At 41.6% G+C, this 18,377-nt stretch overlaps 1 protein-coding gene across 7 annotated transcripts in view; it reads right to left on the reverse strand.

The window, feature by feature from the left end:
* Positions 1-398: 398 nt before the first annotated feature.
* The window catches only part of EPN2 (epsin 2), a 46,435-nt gene continuing 28,456 nt past the window's right edge, over positions 399-18,377 (reverse strand). For 2 of the 7 annotated variants that reach the window (XM_075104712.1, XM_075104714.1), the window contains 6 exons: positions 14,361-14,473; positions 12,327-12,483; positions 9,034-9,207; positions 7,382-7,474; positions 6,224-6,439; positions 399-4,623 (listed from right to left, as the gene is read on the reverse strand). In XM_075104712.1, the coding sequence (XP_074960813.1) occupies positions 4,286-4,623; positions 6,224-6,439; positions 7,382-7,474; positions 9,034-9,207; positions 12,327-12,483; positions 14,361-14,473 (1,091 nt within the window). In that variant the 3' untranslated portion in view covers positions 399-4,285. Of the gene's footprint in view, positions 4,624-6,223; positions 6,440-7,381; positions 7,475-9,033; positions 9,208-12,326; positions 12,484-12,752; positions 12,846-14,348; positions 14,474-18,377 lie in introns of all 7 variants that reach the window. The other 5 variants (XM_075104710.1, XM_075104709.1, XM_075104713.1 and 2 more) reach the window with 5 other exon arrangements.

Raw genomic sequence — 18,377 nt, forward strand, 5'->3', positions numbered from 1 at the left:
CATCCCTCCGACAGCGCTGTTTAAAGGGTAATGCGGTTTAAAGAAGCAATTCAGCCACCTGCAACACAACAAGTCTTCATTTTTATTGAGTTAGTAAGGTCTCAACTGATTCCGATTTACGTGATCTATAAGAAACCCTCCTTTCTCATAGTAAGAGCAGGCCTGCCCCAGGACAGCGATGAATGCATCGAAGCAATCACATTGACAATGTACAAGAAGCATTACTCTCGGTAACGGTTAGATTTCTCCTAGCACCTAGGACTCGCAGCACACACCTCAAATCACCTCGACCAATCCATCGGCTTTCTTGAAAACTAAAATCAAGCGTGGCAGCGACAGTGTCTTTGAAGGGGATTATAAACACTACGCAGAGCCTTGAAAAAGCAACACGGCTGGAATAGAAGCAATACAATTTTAATTCTGACCAGTCACCTACAAACCCCCTGTCTTTCCACTGTTCTGATGGCATTATTAAATTATCACATTTGTGACATCGCTTGGGAAAAATGACACAAAGATACAGACATTATGATACAATAGTACAAATGATAAATTATTTATACAGTAAATAATGTCAATAGTCAGCACAAATTCATAAAAAGCAGCCGGCTCCCAGTATTATGAAAACAGTTTGGTAAATATTTAAATTGTAACACTCGTAAAGGAAGCGAGTCTTGTGAGATTCTGCTGTGAAAAATAAACCGTATATTTCTCCACAATTTGTGCAATATTAATACATACAGTACACATTAGAAACTGTAACAGCAAAAGGGAAGATGGATAACAATAGTTGTCTTAGCTACGGGACTTCAAAGACTGTAAACACCACAACCCACCACGGTTTTCCTTCCCTGTCCCCTCAATGTAGTCTAGTTTCTATATCGTATAAAACTGAATAAATAACTGAGCTTATTTTGGGTTTAAAATTATGCCAAGATTTTTTTTTATTTTTTTTTTTTACAAAATATTTAACACTTTATCTTTGGTCAATTTGACCAGTAAGGCTATTTTGGGATACTAACATATTAAAAAAAAAAAAAAAATCAAAAGCACTTTTAATATTTGCAAGTGAGAAAAGAAGGGGAAGAGGGAAATGCATTTGGAGAAATACGCCAGAGCAGATGTGATGGGATACGCACACATCCTCCGTGCAAAAAGAAGTGGGAGGGCGAGAGGAAGAATTATTCTGGAGAGCAGCTAAATTATCGCAAAGAGATATTTACCACTCTGGACACAACCGAAGCTTCACCCGGCTAGGACAGCAGCCGCCCCTCGGCGTCCCCGCCACGGCACCCCACGCCTGCAGGGCCCTCGAGACGCGGGCCCGCCTCCGGCCCGGGAACCGGGCAGATTTACCGAAGCCGCTGCTTATCGCTCTTGAACTCGGCTCCTGCCACAACCCCCGCGTCAGGCTGGGAACCTCAGCGCGGCTAGTCCTTCGCCTAACGCTTTAGAGCGCCACGGTCTGGGCCGATCGCTCTTCAGAGTGCCCTGTCACGGTTTATTGTGCGATATATGTCTCTATATAGAGCTATGTAATGTAAAAGTAATAGAGCTTTCACAGAAGTGGCTTGGTAAAAGCAACAATTTGCCATTCAGCAGTTTCATTAAGCTAGGGCTGCCTACCAGACCAACAGCACGTTTTCATCAATTCACGGTGACAGATCGTGACTCTGAACTGTAGATGACTTCATCGCTTTAAATACTTGCTATCAACCCCAGCCAACCTCCAAAAACAGCTACCTAGCGTTTAAGGAGAGGAGGCGCTTGGAACTTTTTGGCTGAAGAGACAACACCCCATCTACCTGCTGCATTCGGGTGACAGACTACGGGAAAAACATCGAGTGACCTCAATTCCGCTGTTGATAAAATTAAAGTGGAAAAATAATGAAGGATAATTCTTGCCACAGATCAATTGGAAAGCGCTTCCCCTCCCCCCCAGTCCGCAAGAATCACACCCTTCCTGGTCTACACTTTTCAGTAACTTCAACAACAACAAAAAAGTAAAGTATTTTTTCCTTACTCTGAAAGGCAACATGAGCGGTTTTTTTTGTTTTGTTTTCTTAAAGACATACTGGGTGTGGACAGTAATTCTCTTTCCTCCTATATAAAAACAAGAGCAGATGAATCTTCTGAATCCTACTTGCAAATTCATCAGTATTCAAGAGGATAGAACAATCTGCATAGAAACATCCACACATTTAGCATTCCACGTACTAACAGAGCTACACTGACCTACACAGCTAAAATCTGTGATTGTACCCTAGATCTGATAGTCTTTCAGCCTCCCCTGCCCACCAAAAGATACAACCCGGTCCCTTCCGCGGTGGCCCGCCCTTCTCTGCGCTCCCACACAGCATCACGACACCAGAACACACAACTCTGGCAATTTCTTTCAGCTTCTCTGTTCCCCCCTCGCCCCCTTCTAATTAGGGAAAGGCCACCAAGATGCATCAGTTCATTCAGAGAGATGCCCTCAAGGCAGTAGCGAGGACCCGGGCATCCCTTTCCACGTGCTCTGCGGATGCTGGCGTTGCTTGTGAAAGCAGAGCTCGGAAACGTTGCCGTCTTTGAGAAGGCCAGGTTTCCACCAGAAACCCCGGCCGAAACCTGAGCGCGGTTTTAGTGCCGATGAGTCCAGGCATGCAAGTTAAAAATGTATAGCTCGGCTTACAATTAATAGTTGTAAATGGAGCCGGTTATTAATATGGAGTGCACCTTTCATTAAGAAAAATTAGTCAATAAAATTAATGAGTCGTGTTTGTACATTAGGATTTTTAACATCTCAAGAAGTATTACAAGACAAAAAATAAAATAGCCTCTCTTCCGATCTTCATAAAGGCTAAACGTCTGTCCATTTTGGTCATCGGGAAACGGGAACAAATCAAGGGAAAGGCGACTTTAGTGTTTTTTCTTTTTAATGTAGTCTTAAATCATGTTACGCTCAAATTCGATTCATCTAAAAATAATTAGTCACGAGAATTTGTTTTGATTTGCATTATGAATACTTCATTTAAAAGTAAATATTTTAGTGTTAATCTTCCCTTTTAAACTCTCTTTACAGAAACAAAGAGCTAAAACCATAAATAAGAGGGCATTAAAACCATAAAAATGACATTTGCCAATATCTTAATTTTTCAGCCAGACTTGATAAATCTATCAAAACCAGACAGTTAAATAAGAACCACATTATAAAAATTAGCAAAAAAAAAAGGACTATTAGGTAACTCTGCAAACTCAAATATGAAACTGTACTAAACAAAATATGTGCAAAAGTATACAAGAGTAACTGCATATAGCAAGGTTAAGCCTGAATTAGTTTTAAAGCTTGCCCCGGTGAAACTGAATTCAAAGTTGTCCCACTGTATTTCTCTTTTCTTTCAACTCACATTGTAAGTCAAATAAAAACAAAATACACATGATAACTTCCGAACGAAGCTGGTACTGGACAAGCACAGAGCAGGACACTCACTCAGCACGAGTGCAGCATGCCACTCACAGAGAGTTCCTCAGGAGTCCTTAAGAGAGTAGTGTACAAATTCAACACTGCATACAACGGCACACGTTATACTCGACAACTTGAGAATGTTCTTGGGGTTTTTTTGTCTTTTTTTTTGTTGGTTTGGGTTTTGTTTGTTTGCTTTTTTTGTTTGGTTTTTTTTTTTTGTTTTCCTTTTGAGACAAGCTTGCTTTCTCAGTCAAACCTCTGATACGAAAGCAGTGCGAGTTTGCGTTGCAATGTTTAATGCATAAAAACCAGCCACCTGGGCCCTCCGAATCGTTCTCTTCTAAGAGTAAGGACTATGGGTGAACCAACAGTCTAGAACTGTGTATAGTTATGTGCAAAACATTCACTAGCACTCTGAATCTCAGGTCTATTATATGGGCGTAGGAAGTGACAGATGCAGGGAAATTGTAATTTCGGGATCCAGCACATCATCTGACATCTACAAAATAGCCAATGGAGTTTAAAATGGCGGGTTCTCCCTAGAAAGTGTATTGAAATGATTAACAAAGTAACAAAATGGGCAGAATCTAACTTTGGTGAAAAGTCTGAACATTTCACATAATGCTCAACAAGCCAAAGTAAGGTACCATCTGTAGCAAAGACTAGATTTAGATTAACTGGTAAGTAGAGACAACTCTTCAAAGATCATAACTGTAAACTGCAAATCTACTTCCAAGTCTCTTACACACTGTTCAGTCCACACAGGCCACGTTCGTTTTGCTGTAAAGACTTCAGCCTGGAAACACTATGAAAAAGAAAGTTCCTTTAATTGGGTCTTTATAGGAGAAAAGGGTTAGTGGTATTTGTCGACTGGGACGCTGACGGCGGGATTCCTGTACTGTGAAGAGGTTGGGTCATTGATCCTGCAATGCTCACGTTCAGCCCCTGGCCCATCCTCGTTATGGATGCCACAGTGCCCATAGCTGGTATCGGTGCCATTCCCACAGGCACTGGGGCCATGGAAGACAGAGGTATTGGCTCCATGCTTATCGGTGGCACAGCACTGAAGGAAGGGCTGGTTCCCATCACAGGACTCGCTCTCATCTGATTTAGAGTGAGTGGCTGAGGCTGATTCACTTGGAAGGGGTTGATTGGAGTCGGTGCTGTAGCAGCGCCTAGTTTTGAGAGAAGAAGGGGGAAAAGGGAAGGAGATCGCACCTCCACAAACACGAGGTTTTGGAGATCATCTTTCCTGGCAAAGAACGCGCCTTCTGTACATCCCCACATGCTCCCAACCCCAAAACGCCCTTTGGAGAAACCTGCGTGGATGCCGTTCGGCAAACTGGGGCTGCACTGGTGCACAAGCACAGTCTGCTTCCTTGACCCTATCAGTGCCACAAAACGTCCCTTTGCTGACCAACAGCTTCCACTTCTGACAGCGGTCACCGGAGGGACAGGCTCTAAGTTTGGTTCCCCGGACCACGCCTAACCATGACACGCAGATCACTCATTTTCTTTTTTCTTTTTTAATGCTACTTAAAATTTGCATTACAGGAGAGAAATGCAGGCTCTCTGAACTCCTTCACTGCAATTCGGCTGCTGCAGATTTTTGCATCTGCTTCAAGATCTCATCCAGTCATCTCCATTTAGAAGCTGTGCATGTTTCTGGCACTGAGTTTTGACAAGAATTCATAAAGTAAACAAGTTGTTTCCGAAATACTGTGGTGCTAGAAAAAGCAGAGAATAATTCTCCCAGCGTTTGAGGTTCTTTGGACCGCTGCCAACACCACAAATTCCTTTTACCGTATATGTATAGCGTTATTTGCATGGCCCAGTGACCCCTTATAAACCTTTTGTAGTAACCAGTAATGGCAGATACACAGACTTCCTCTTGCTAAACACCGCCAAGGCTGTTCAGAATCGCTGCTTTTCTCCTACCCAAGGAGTTCAATAAACTGCCTTTTTTTTTTTTCCATTGGAAGAGTGAAGAAAATAAATACTGAAAGAGCATTTTGAAGTATTACGCCATACTAACATCACACAGAAATTTTAGTGCATATGAAGAGCTTTTAAAAAATACATACATCATCTATGTATTTCGTGTCACCATCTAAGTCTGCTACAAGTGAAGGCTCACTTCTAACGGGACAGTTTACAGAAGAACTGCAACAGCCTATTTTGTTTTCAAAATATACTGAAACCATGTTTGGATCAAAACTGGTTTATCACGCTAGCCTAAAGACAGCCTAGCCAGCGATCCACTAAATTATACTGAGTTTTGTTATCTGGAACCTCAGGTTGCAGTGAGAGGTGCTACTGTGCCTGCTGCAGCACAAGCGAAAGGGCAATTCCTACCTGCTTCCACAAGAACCTACTACCTATCACCTTCCCAAGGGATTCTCTGGTGGCCCACGTTCACATCTTGCCCGCTCTGCCAATCAGGCAGCTTTAGCTCAACCATTTTTAATAACATAATGCTGCCCAAGCACAGATCGTTTTCAGAGAGCAAGGGCAAAAGTGGAAGAGAAACCATGCTCAGCCAGCTGATCAGCTGCAGATGCAAGAGTAGAAACTGTGCTTTCAGGGGCCAGCATATGCCTTGAAACCATGATGGCTCACCCTCCGGCTCTCCGTCATGATCTGTTGGCTGAAGCAATCACGAAAAACAAGCCCAAAACAGCTTATGTTAAATCAAACAGGACTGAGTTATGCAGAGTTTTTCTATAGGAAGGGAAAGCTAAAAGAGAAAACTGAAGGAATGTGCAGAAAACAGACCTGGTGCCAAGAATGGATTCAGCGAAGTAACAGGTTGTGGTGGCTTAGACACCAGCGAATCCAGGTTCACCAAAGCAGCATTGGGGCCCAAAAAAGACTCAGGGGTTTTCCGAGCCGCACTTTGTTTGCCTGATGTCATGCTTGAGTGCTGGGAATCAAAGAGATCGGGACTTGTGGTACCGCTATGCTGAGATGGCAAAGTGGAACCTGATTCAGCTGAAACAACACAAAGAGAAAAACAAAACTTATTAATCTACATAGTCAAGCAAAGAAAACCCTGAGGTCTCTGTCAGCAGCAATGTTTTAAAATCTAACATTTGTATTAGTCAGACTTAAACGTTTCAGTACATGTTACACCCTTATAGCATGCAAGCAGATAAATGTTCTTTAGAAGAGTATGAAGAAGCTACAGTCAGAGGTGCAGTGCTCTACTGAAGGCGCTACCTGATTTGCCCTGATAAATATTCTCACAGCTGTGTTGCAACAGATGGTACTAGGAGTCTCCAAGGAAAAGATATTCAAAAGCTTTACCTTCTGCCCTTGCACTACATCACTGCTGCGCCCTTCCTAGCTAGATCCCACCCAGGTTTTCTCTTCTGTGTTAAAGCAGCCTAGCCCAGCTTTGAATTAGTCACCGTTCTTTCAGGCAGAACCATCCCGAAAGTACACAGTATCAAAGCACTTACACATTAAGGTCTGGCAGTTTTTATTTTAGTGACTAATGACCAAATAGAAAAATAAATTAAGGCGTTCATAGAAGCGTATTTTCACATCTTCCTACTATTGTTACACCCTAGAATATACACATTTGTGAAATGCCGTCAACGTTGTTCTGTTTGACTCTGTGAGCATGAGCCATGCTCCAAAAAAGCTGGATACTGTAAATTTAGAAGTCAAACAAATATCTGGGTCAATGCAGTGAAAGGTTACAGAGTGAAATTCTATGGCTTACAGCGCCAAAGGCCCATTCCCCACAAGTTCATGCACAGGCCAAAATGTTAACAAGCAGCTTTTACTGCTGCATTATCACCAGCTTTAGTTTTTTCCTTTGTGAAAGTCTAATTTTTTTGTTTGTTTGTTAATAAAATTTAAGAATAGAGTCATTTGTTGCTGAGACTGTCACCCAAACTCTCCACATGCTAAGAATTTGATTCATACCTGGCTTTTTGGAAGTTCGAAGTGTGTCAAATTCAGAAAAATCATCTTTAACTGTACCATTCAAATTACTGAAGAGGTCAAAAGATGTACTTCCTGTTCAAAATAACAAGACAGCCCTGTCATTAACAGATCTTCAGTTGCATCACATACCTGATTCTACTGAAAGCAATTTCTAACCCATCACTGTTGCCAAGAAGCGACTCTGTCAGGTTCCAGGGCAGCAGTTCAGATCAGCTTGAGCGCGTCTGCTCTTACCCAGGACCAGGGAGAAGGCTAATGTCAGAGAACTGTCCTTTCTCGCAGGATTAGCCAACTAATTCAGAGCAATGTGCTTTTAAAACACAGTGCGAGGTACGTGCTGGGTTTTTATTGAGTGTCTGCACTAGAGAGACATATAGACAGGGATATATTGCTGCGGAAGAAGAGAACAGCAATGAATTTACAGCCTAAACTATGAAGAGTGTTAATCGGCCCTCAAGTAAAACACACGTCTGAATACAGAACCAAAGACAAATGTAGCATTTCTACAACTTAAGCGACGTTTGACTTATGCTGCCGAAGTTAAAAGGCGGAGGATTGCAACAGAGAAGGTTATCTACGCCAAGTGAAGATGGCAAGGCCCTGTTAGCTAAAGCACCAGAACTCGCCTGTAGTTTGCAACCAATGAAAACAACATTTTCAAAATGTGGACACACCCTTACCTCAAAATGGAGAAAGAAAAACCACTCCTAAATGAACAATCACACTCCTGAAAAGCTTTTAAGTTTGCCCTCTTTTATTTTTATTAGTTGAAATGTTTTTCTGCTTTAGTTTTAACCTTCAAAATATTTCAAGCGAAAGAAGGCACGGACTTAGCTCCATAAAGAGCGCAAAATGACAAAAACCCAAGAGAATGACCAAAGAATGTGTATAACAGCACGACTTCTAATCAAGAACAAAGACCCACCATAGTTAAAGGACCGTTCTCATAATGATCCAGTTATTGCCCTTTGCCCAGTGAAAAGCTGATTAGGCAACTTTTTGCAGTGCTCTGAGATTCCTTTGTTTATTATGTACTGAGATGAAGGACTAGCAGAAAATGCATTCAGGACGCATTTAACCACGGTGCAAACATGCAAATACCAGGTATTAAGGTTCATCAAGGCTGCGTTAGTTACAGAGCGTGAACAGACAATTACATCAGCACTTTCTGCATCTTGCTACACAAGGGCTTAGGGACAGCTTTCCCAGCTACCTGTCAATCTACATCTGCAGAGGCATCCATCTGCATAGCTATTTATCATGATGAAAGGTAAAATTATAGTATCATTCATTTCCAGAAATTAAGTCCTTGTCTAATTAAAGATAAAACCCATTTAAAAACCCAACAGCAGCCACAGTTGTAAGTGTTCAGCATGCACCCGCACTTACCGATAAGGGAATGTAGAAGGGACAGAGCACAAAGAAGCAACACAAATTCAGAGCTCTAAGTCAGAATAATTACATTTGAAGTTCTTTTTGCTGCTAGCTATTACAACTCCCATTTATTTTACAGACCAGTTCTACAAATTGTTCAGCACATAGCTTCTTTTAACCAAGCAATGCAAGACAATCATTCGGATTTCACCTTCATTACTCAAATAACATGGATATGGGATGAGACCGTTTCTCACCAGAAGTGGAGAGAGGTTTGTTGGCAGGTGCTGGTCCCCAAGGATCCACAGAAGATTTTGCTGCAGTAGAAGATGGCTGAGCAGGAGCCCACGGGTCCACATTTTTGGACAGAGGCTGAGCTGTGGATCCTGCTGGTGCTGCCCAAGGGTCAACGGAAGCAGCTGGTTTGGCACCTGCAAAAAGAGGCAGCAGGAACACAAGTCAGTACAGTCTCACTTTGGAAAGTATTCCTTGGAGGTTCATCTCTCTTATGAGCTATCACTGCCAATTAATACTAAACATAAATAGGTGAAGCAGTTCAACATCAGGAATACTGATCAGTCTCAGCATCTGTGCCATACATACTGAACAACAAGCACAAGTAAAATCTGTGCGAGACAGATGAATAAAATCTCCCATTTGAAACTGAATTTAAAAAATCTGCAGCTCCAACAAGAAAATAAACTTGCTTTTGTTACAGACATTGCCACCACAACAGACAATATCGGACTGAAGGTGACCTAAATCACAGACTACATTTATGGAGTCATGGGAAGAAGGTTTCTAAAAAGCCTGTAAGAGGTATGAAATACACAACATTAAGACTTGGGCAAAGAAAGGAAATCCGTAAGATGCAAAGGGAACAGTTTTCAAACTCCTTTAACTATGCTGTTATTTTATAAAAATATAATCAGCTTCCCTGAGCTTTTTTTCATTCCCATTTGTAAGCACTCCTGACACCGATGTAAGTTGCCCACCGATACCCCTCCCTATACCTTTTTCTGTATTTTTTTAAACCCAATGCCTGTATGTTCAGGATTCCCATTTTTACTCGGATATGCTGACAACTCTCCACTCCTACAAATTCAGATTAGCAAACTGCTTCAGACTGTGCACAAGGTCAGGGCTTCCTAGTGTAAAGTGACAAATTAAGGCAGTGAAGGGAAAAGGAAAGAGAAGGAAACTTGCCTCACTATATATACAAATTTTCTGCCAGTTTTATCTTCTTCCTCCCCAAACCTACTGACTTACTGCTTTTCAGCTTAGGTGACCCCTTCGTCCTTCTAGCATAAAATGAAACTATTCTGGCTTATCAAACCCCAGGACCACTGAAGCAAATCACATTTCAGATTTGCAGTGGGCCAGGGCTGTGCTGGAAGGTATCACCCTTGCTTTGTTCCTACATCATCCATCCCTGCAGCCCCCGCCCCCCAGCCATCAGGGTGCAGGAGTGGGCACTCAGTACTTTAAATGCACAACCCGTATGGCTCTGCAGTGATCAATTACCTTCAAGTCAGATAGTAGATGCAAACACATTTCCTCTTCCCAAGGAAACTTCTCAACCAGTCATGGTTAAATTACTAAATTAGAAGGACTGTATAATCCAAGAGTAGGACAGGAATACCCATGCAGTACATGGCTATTATCTTTAACCGCCACGTGGGTTTCAAGTTACAATCGAATATTGTTTTATTTTTTTAGAACTACATACAAACCCCCTTGGCATCACAATACTCTTGAAAACCAATTCAACGCTACACACAGTGGCACAAATTCCGATTTGCAATGTTAGTCTTTGTTTCATCAACAGGCAGGATGGTCTTGCTACAACTTTGGACCAGGAAATGCTGAAGTTCTCCAAGTCTGTCCAACTATTCCCTCACCGGTACTTACATTTCCTTTATCTACCCTTAGTGCTGGGTTACGAGCAATGCCACACAAGAAATGCTAACAGCAGCACTTCCCATAAATGCAAGCTTTCAAAAATGTCTTTTATTTCATAAAGAGAGCGCACAAAATTCAAACGCTACCTTCCCGTAGCTTCCATTATCTCCACTGAAATGCCAAAGCACATCCGGGATTTGAGAAATACAGTTTAATGTGTCACTCTTTTATTAGCAAATTCATAAATCTTATATCTTCAAGACTATCCTTGGGAGCCAAGTAACCAGCAAGCTGGAACAAGGCATTGTTCTATGGTATTAATAAAGCTGGGAGCCACTGAGAGGAAATGCTACAGCTGCAACTGATGCAAGGAAATCTTGTCAGAGGATGATATATCGAGCATGAGATTTGAAGAAGGTGGACTTTGTTTTTTAACCACGGAAAAATACACTGAACAGCCTCAGGGCCCCAAACTTGGACTTTTTCTGATTTCATGCTTGCAGTTTATCACCGAAAAAGAAACAGATTACACTTAGAACAATGAACTGGAGTTGGCCCAGCAGCTGTGCAGGTGCCTTTAATGCTGCCATGAGAAGGGGGAAAACAAAAAAAAACCCCGCTTGTCATTATTAAACTTTAAAATTTTCATCAGGAACCTGGATGGTGGTGTGTTGGATGCTAATGCAAGTGACTTTGAAGCACTTTATAGCACAGGTCATAGAATCACCAGCCTGAAGCAAAACTGACAGAACTAAGCTGTTAGTCTTCATGAAAACGCTTCCGTTTGCACAGAAACCCCCGGGCCCTCAAAAAAGAAAAAAAATCCAAAGCTAACAAAAAATAGATCCAGCTCCAATTCCACAGATGTAGCAAGTTGAATGTATACTGTGAGGAACCATCAGCTTTCTTATTCAAAGGACTAACTCCTTGAACAGGCTTTGGCTAATCTAGAAAACAGCACACCACATGGGCAGCAAAACACACACACACACACACAAAAGCAAACACACGAATAAGTGGGCTTAATTGCTCTTTAAGATGTGAAGCACAGGATCTTTCACTTCAGAAACAGAGTTCATGAATTTAGCAATAACAGCTTATGAAACCCAGCAAATATTTAAAGTGGTAACCTCAATTGTTTGGTTTAGTACGAAAATCTCCATTTAAACAATTTAATCTGTTTGGTTCTGATGGCGTACAAACGACATTTCACTAGAAGCAATTAAGGACACGGTAATTCAGATCTATGGCCCTCCTAGGTTAAGTACTATATTAAACACTGGAAAGAGTCTAAACCCACGACACTGGTCACAACTAGAAGTCAAAGCATAAACATCATCCCATCCTGAGACAAGTTGGTTTTGCTGTGCAAAAACGGAAGCTTCGCTCTTCTCCGCTTTCTTAAGATTCAAAATGCACACACAAAAGCCCAGCTGCTTAAAAAGGAGGAACAGAGTGCAACTTCCATTTGTTTCTGCTTGGAAATGAGTTAGAGGAACGTCAGCTCTAGAGTACAGGGAGCAATCAAAATGGACTATAGACTGTTGTTATCAAGCACGACACTGTACACTGAGAAACTTTGAAAAGCTCAACGTTGAAAAGCAAAAGCACTTTTAAATAAGCATTCCTTCTGGCAGCCTATTCTTACCAAAGGATTGCCACGGGTCAGAGGCAGTAGCTGCAACTGTGGATCCTCCCCAGGGATCAGTTTGGTTTGCAACAGCTGGAGGTCCCCAAGGCTCCGTTTTCTGTGGGGCCGGTGCCGACGAGGGCAGGGCATCCATTAGGTCCAAGAGAGTGGTATGCTGAGGGCAGGAATAATCTGAGCTTTAATCAAGAGCATTACCAATCTGAAGTACAAGCCCATGAGAGTGAAGAAGCAATTTTTTTTTTTTTTTCCTTTTACACACCTGCATTGACTAGTAGTTTGAAATTTAACCCACATGGAAGAAGCTTTAAGCTATACAACAAAGCAATCCCAAAAGCATAAAAGAGCTCGGTATTAAGCTATTTTGTGTTACTGTATTTCAGCTTTTGGCAGCATAACCGGGAATTTCTTAGTCGAAGGCACTACCTCCTTCTTTTTGGGAATTTTAATTGTGTCTCTGCGACTCTCCTCCAGAGCCATCTGTAATCTCAGATCATCTCCGCGTCTGAGGCGCTCCTCCTGCAAAGGAAATCAACACTGTTGATATAGACCATTAGCCTAGACTGTGCTGCTTGCTCCCTCCAGGTGCCTAGCCCCCTTGGCAGGACACTGCCAGGGAAGGCCTGGGCAGTACTCCCTGCCGCCCTAAGAGTGACACGCACCACAGGCACGCGCAGCGGGATTGCCAGGATTATTTGCTGTAACTTGTACATAACACAAATTGGGGGGGGGAATATGATTTCTTGTGATTCTTGCCTCAAACGGGGTCAGGAACACCCTGACCCTCTAACACCAGTGTAACAGCGCGATCATAACATCATCCACTTTGCTGAAATCTACCCTCGTGTTGTTTTACTCCTAATGGGAAGGGTACAAATCAAACATTTTTTCCAAAAATTCAGTTACAATGCTAGAAACACCACAGAAATGAAAGACACAGTAACCATCCCATCTTCAAATGTCCTGTTTTTAAACATTCAAATCGTCCCTGAAGGACACAGTAATTTAGATTTTACTTCTCCTGGCTTTTGTCAGCTTCCCTCCACAGCTGCTGCAACTGTTATAAAGAAGGCTAAGTGAATTAATCTAGCCAATTCCATGCATATTTTCTAGGTTTTTAACATCTGTAAACTACCACGTTTGTGGTACGTTCAACTACTTTAAATATCTTTGCTTGCATCATGTCTTTCAGGAGTTGACTAATTCCCCAGCTGGTATTTCCCTTGCCATTTTTTTCAACTGATAGATTCTGATTTTTATTTTCTTTAACTTTATTGCTCAATAATGACTCAAAACTCAAAAAAAGTTTACTGGGTGATAGTTTCCCGTTCCAAGCACGGAGATACTAGTGCCTAGCACACAGCAGTAAACTAAAATTGTCACAGGAAGCCGCTAAAATATTACATTCAGTTGGCTGACTTGAATTTTCACTCAATAGCTGAGATTCAATAACTTTGTTACATATTAATATGCAGTAAACTTTACCCACAATTACTGCATTTACTCCAAATTCAGAAGGAGCGTCCTAAGAATTACCACAATAACATAACCTGTGCAACAGCTTAGGAGCCAAGTTATTTTAAACCAAGTTCTTTATAAATTCTAGCCCTTTGTGTCAGGTCACCTTCTGTTCCAGTCAACCTCACCGAATGAGCAGATCATTCAGAATTTCATTGTAATCACAATTCACTGACATTTCTTATGCTGCCCCATTAATGAAGGATTTCAGGACTAGGCGTGTTTTCAGTTCTTCCTAACTGAAAACCATCTTCAGTACTGTGATGATTAACATCCTCCCACACAGTGTCTTCTTGCAAAGTGACTGTCATCTTCCACTAGTCTCAACAGCTCAGAGGCTGCAGTTTCTTTAAAAAGAGAATTTTTTTAAAATTAAGAGAGCAACATCTTCCAAAACGGCCTTTCTCTCCCCCTATTCCACCTGGAGCAAAGCCAAGCTGCCATTGAAAAAGAAACAGGATTGTAGGCTCAACTATCAAAGCATAGATACTTTGGAAGACCTACACGGTAACTGACCTGCTCCGCCACTTCCCGGCTCATTGCCAGCGCGAGCTGCAGTTGGAGCTCCTCTTCCCCACTTGTCTGAGGCCGAGCCTGCTCGAGCTCCGAGGAAACTCGAGGGGATGTAGCTGTTGGAGACAAAACACGGCAAATTTAACACCAAGTAACAAAAAGATATACTGGGTCTGATTATTCCTCTGACCAGCCCATCCTACTTTCACACAGCCATTCTCAAAGCTCCGCAGCACAGCGACAGGCCCCCTGGGTGCCAGAGGCCACCGACTCGCCGACCACCATCGGCTCCCTGCACCGACAGAGGTAAAGCTGGTACCAAGGCTGAGGTTAACAAGCCAGAACAATTAAGCAGGGAGAACTTTGCAAGGCGGTTCAATTGCTTTAAAGGAAAAACATTCCTGGAAAACAAAGATTTTTTGTGTCAGTGGGGTTGTAATAATCAAAAAGTATCACCAACGACTGCTGGATACCCTGTCTCAGCATATCAGGGCCTCGGGGGGCAGGACGCTGACTTAAAGAACTATAGAATTAATTATTCAAGAAAACATTTGTGGATATTTCTTACATCTTATAATGTCAGCGAGAATTTGCTGGGAGTTGGCCAATACCAGGGTAAAGTTGGATACCACCCACTTCTCTGTAAAATAATACACTCTTAATGGGACAGATAAAAGAACTATTCTTAACTGTTAGGCAGGCTCAGAGACCAACAAGCCAGCTATTCATACTCAAAATTTACAAAAATACTGTATCATTCTCTCTTTTAAAAGAAAGTTTGGTGTATGTATTTTGGGGGGTGGTTTGTTTTTTGTTGTTGGTTGGTCTTGCTTTGGCTGAAGACCTCTGTTAGCTAAGTAGAAGCTGGTAACCTCCCTCACTCTTCCCTAAATAACAGTCAGGCTTGACAGCTAAAATACACAATCTCTCAATACACAAACAGTCTTTTACTGATGTTTTTACTACAGCAGCATGCAGAAATTCCCATCCAAATGGGACAACTCTAATAGGTTTATCACTACATGGTAATTAAACAATTTTTGTCCTCTCTGTCAGACAATTCTCTAGCATCTAAGTAATTTATAGAGAAATTTTATCTTACTTAGGCAAGGAATTTTGTGTTTAACGGTTGGAATGATGATTAGTCTGGCAAACTAGATATTGACATTTAATAAAGAGGAACCGTATCTTTAAACTATGGTGTCAAGCTCGAAGAAATCACATTTCTTCTTAATAAGTCAGCTAGGCACGTAAAAATTAGATTGCCAAAATGTAATTTTAAAAAAACCAAACACATTTTTTCAGTCACATTTTTCAACTCTCCAAGTATTTCCCAGCCTCGAAACCCCGTTAGCCCAAAATAACATTATAAAATAAAACGCGCAACCTTCCCTCTCATCCAGCAGCCCAGAAGGAAGGTGACTCTCCGTAAACGAGGAATGACCTTTCCTCTCCACCACACACCCAATGTGCCATCCCGTCCCACTCTGTTTCTAAAGGATCAAGTTAATTTATCCCCCGGAACAATTCCTTCCACGTGCTGATCCTGAAGCTTTCAAGCCAACCAAACAACCTCCTTACTTCACATTTATAAAGATATAACTCATACCTCAGTTCTATTGCTTTTTCAAACTCTTTCTCATATGGAGTATCTAAATTCAGCCTGCTTCATGAGTACTTTTTGCTCCAACAGTCACAGACGGGCTCTCCAATATATTATACAGACTATTACAGATTTGAAGTAGGAATAAACAGGGCATCAGGTAACAGGACGTCTGAAAATACTACCTTAAAACATCTGTAAACTTTGAATATTCTTAAATATTAAAGATAATTAAAGGGAAAACAGGATAAAACTCAATGTGAGTCAAAAGGAAAAGCAGTAAAGTTAATCTCTGTGCACTCAACATTTTATGATGCTAAATAGGATGTTACTGTTAAACAGGGGTAGCGTAAGAACTGGAACAGGTAAAGAAGCAGCTGAAGAAGAGATTACGCCATACTGCCTACCACCAAGGAAGTTTACTAACGGTTTCTCAAGAGCTGGCTTTAAGACAATCTTAAGAAAAATTATGTAATAAACAAATGCAGGAGGTTATGGGAAAACGCAAACATAATGCTAAGAAAAATTCCCAAACTAGAGGGAGAAACGGGAGTATTAAAAAACACAGATGACTGAGAAGGGAAATGGGGTGATACAGAAAAAGAAAAATAATTTCTTTGATGACCACCTGCTAACTGGGGGCATCAGCTGCCAGTGAGATGTAGAGAACTTTCTTTAGTACTAAAGCACGTGGTAACTCCCAGCCGCTAACCTAATACAGCTATTACTAACATCTGCACCACTGCATCAGAGGGTTAGTCAGAACTCGCCTAACTTATGAAATGCAATTCTAGTCACACAAATCCAAGACAGATGATTCCAAAACAGAGCAGATGTAGAAACGCTTCCCTTCTGAGCACAGATAATATTTTATGTGTTTATCTTTGCAAAAAGAAGATTATAGTTTATAGTTGCTAAATACATCAGGCTTGCAAATGCTATGGAGTGAGAAAAGCTATTTAAGATAAAGGGGCAAAAACTAATTGTACAAATTGGCCATGAAGAAATTTGAGATACAAATAGAAAGAAGCAGCTTTCCAGCATGAACTGTGGAAGGAAAGAGTCATGACTGGTTAAAAACCAGAGCTGGACAAGCATACGAATGGGACACCGACATAGTCACCCAAGAACAGATGGCAACCGGACTATGATCAAGCAGGTATCTTCTGATCTTCTGTTTCTTTAACTGCAATTGTGGGGAAGAATGTTATTTCCTCCACTTTTTGCATAGTCTTTCCATCTCCCTTGGCATAATTACATTCCATAACTAAGAAGCTTATGGTAAAATGTCTTTAAAATAATGTGAAATGGGTTAACTCAACTCCCTTGCTTTCCCTCCCATTTCCACATGAAGGACTACTCACTGAAAGTGCTCACCAGTTTCAGCTTTTAACAGCAGACAGCATTTTTGCACTAAAAAGCAGCAATAAGCAGGGATTGCGTCCTACTTGAAGCGTCTCACTCGCCCTCCCATGGTGGGTCCTCGCCTCCCAGCCGCGCACGGGAACGGCAGGCTTGCTTTGGCAGCGAGCTCCATTACCTCACAGCTCCCAACAGAGACCAGCATTCAGCGGCTCCAGGATCTGAACACAGATAATAAGGGGTCTCACAGATATAGCTTATTTCTTTTCACTTTTAGGCTTTTCAGCGATTCATTCCACTTGGTTTTATTAACTCTAAAGGGCACTTTAGAGCTCCTTTTAAAAAAAAAAAAAAACCCACAGAAAAAACCTGTCAATTTGAAATTCTTCCTTGGGCCTCACATTTTAAAAAAAATTATAAAAGTATTGCTATTTTACATTTAGACTTCTGCAGTGGTTATAAAACCATCTATATCAAATAGCTGCCAGCATATTTTTTGAAAAAGGATTAAGGGAAATTCAAAACACTGTTCTTGGTGGTGATCTGACATGTTTTACCCAGCAACTTCACTCCTAAACTCCTGCAGTATTATAACTACCCTTCTATATTGGCCTCATCCTGCATTAACGTTTTGGTTGCAAGGATCTAGCATAAAGGTTATTGCCTTAGTAACAGTATTGCTGCCACACAAAGAATCTCTTATCCCACAGCACATGACAGTTAACTCAGATGTTTATGTAAGATGGGACTCAATAGATCAATTCTGACCTGCTAAGCCCTGCTTTGTTGCTGCTTTGAGAATCTGGAGATCCCGGCCCCCCAAGGCTGCCCAGAAGCAACTGCGTGGGCATCTGCTTCTGCAGGGAGACATGCCACCAGGCCCTCTTCTCAACAAGGCTCTAGCTGCAGTGCAAGGAAATGATTTCCAACCTCAGTTAATCACTAAAGCAGGATTCTGCTCCACCATCTGTCTCTCATACAGGCTATGACGTCTTTCATACGTATCTATTGGTAATTTACTTTATTTTAGCTACATTAAAAGCCCTCTGTAGATG

This window comes from Phalacrocorax aristotelis, chromosome 10 (genome assembly GCF_949628215.1).
Source record: "Phalacrocorax aristotelis chromosome 10, bGulAri2.1, whole genome shotgun sequence".
In the NCBI taxonomy this organism is placed as follows: Eukaryota; Metazoa; Chordata; class Aves; order Suliformes; family Phalacrocoracidae; genus Phalacrocorax; species Phalacrocorax aristotelis.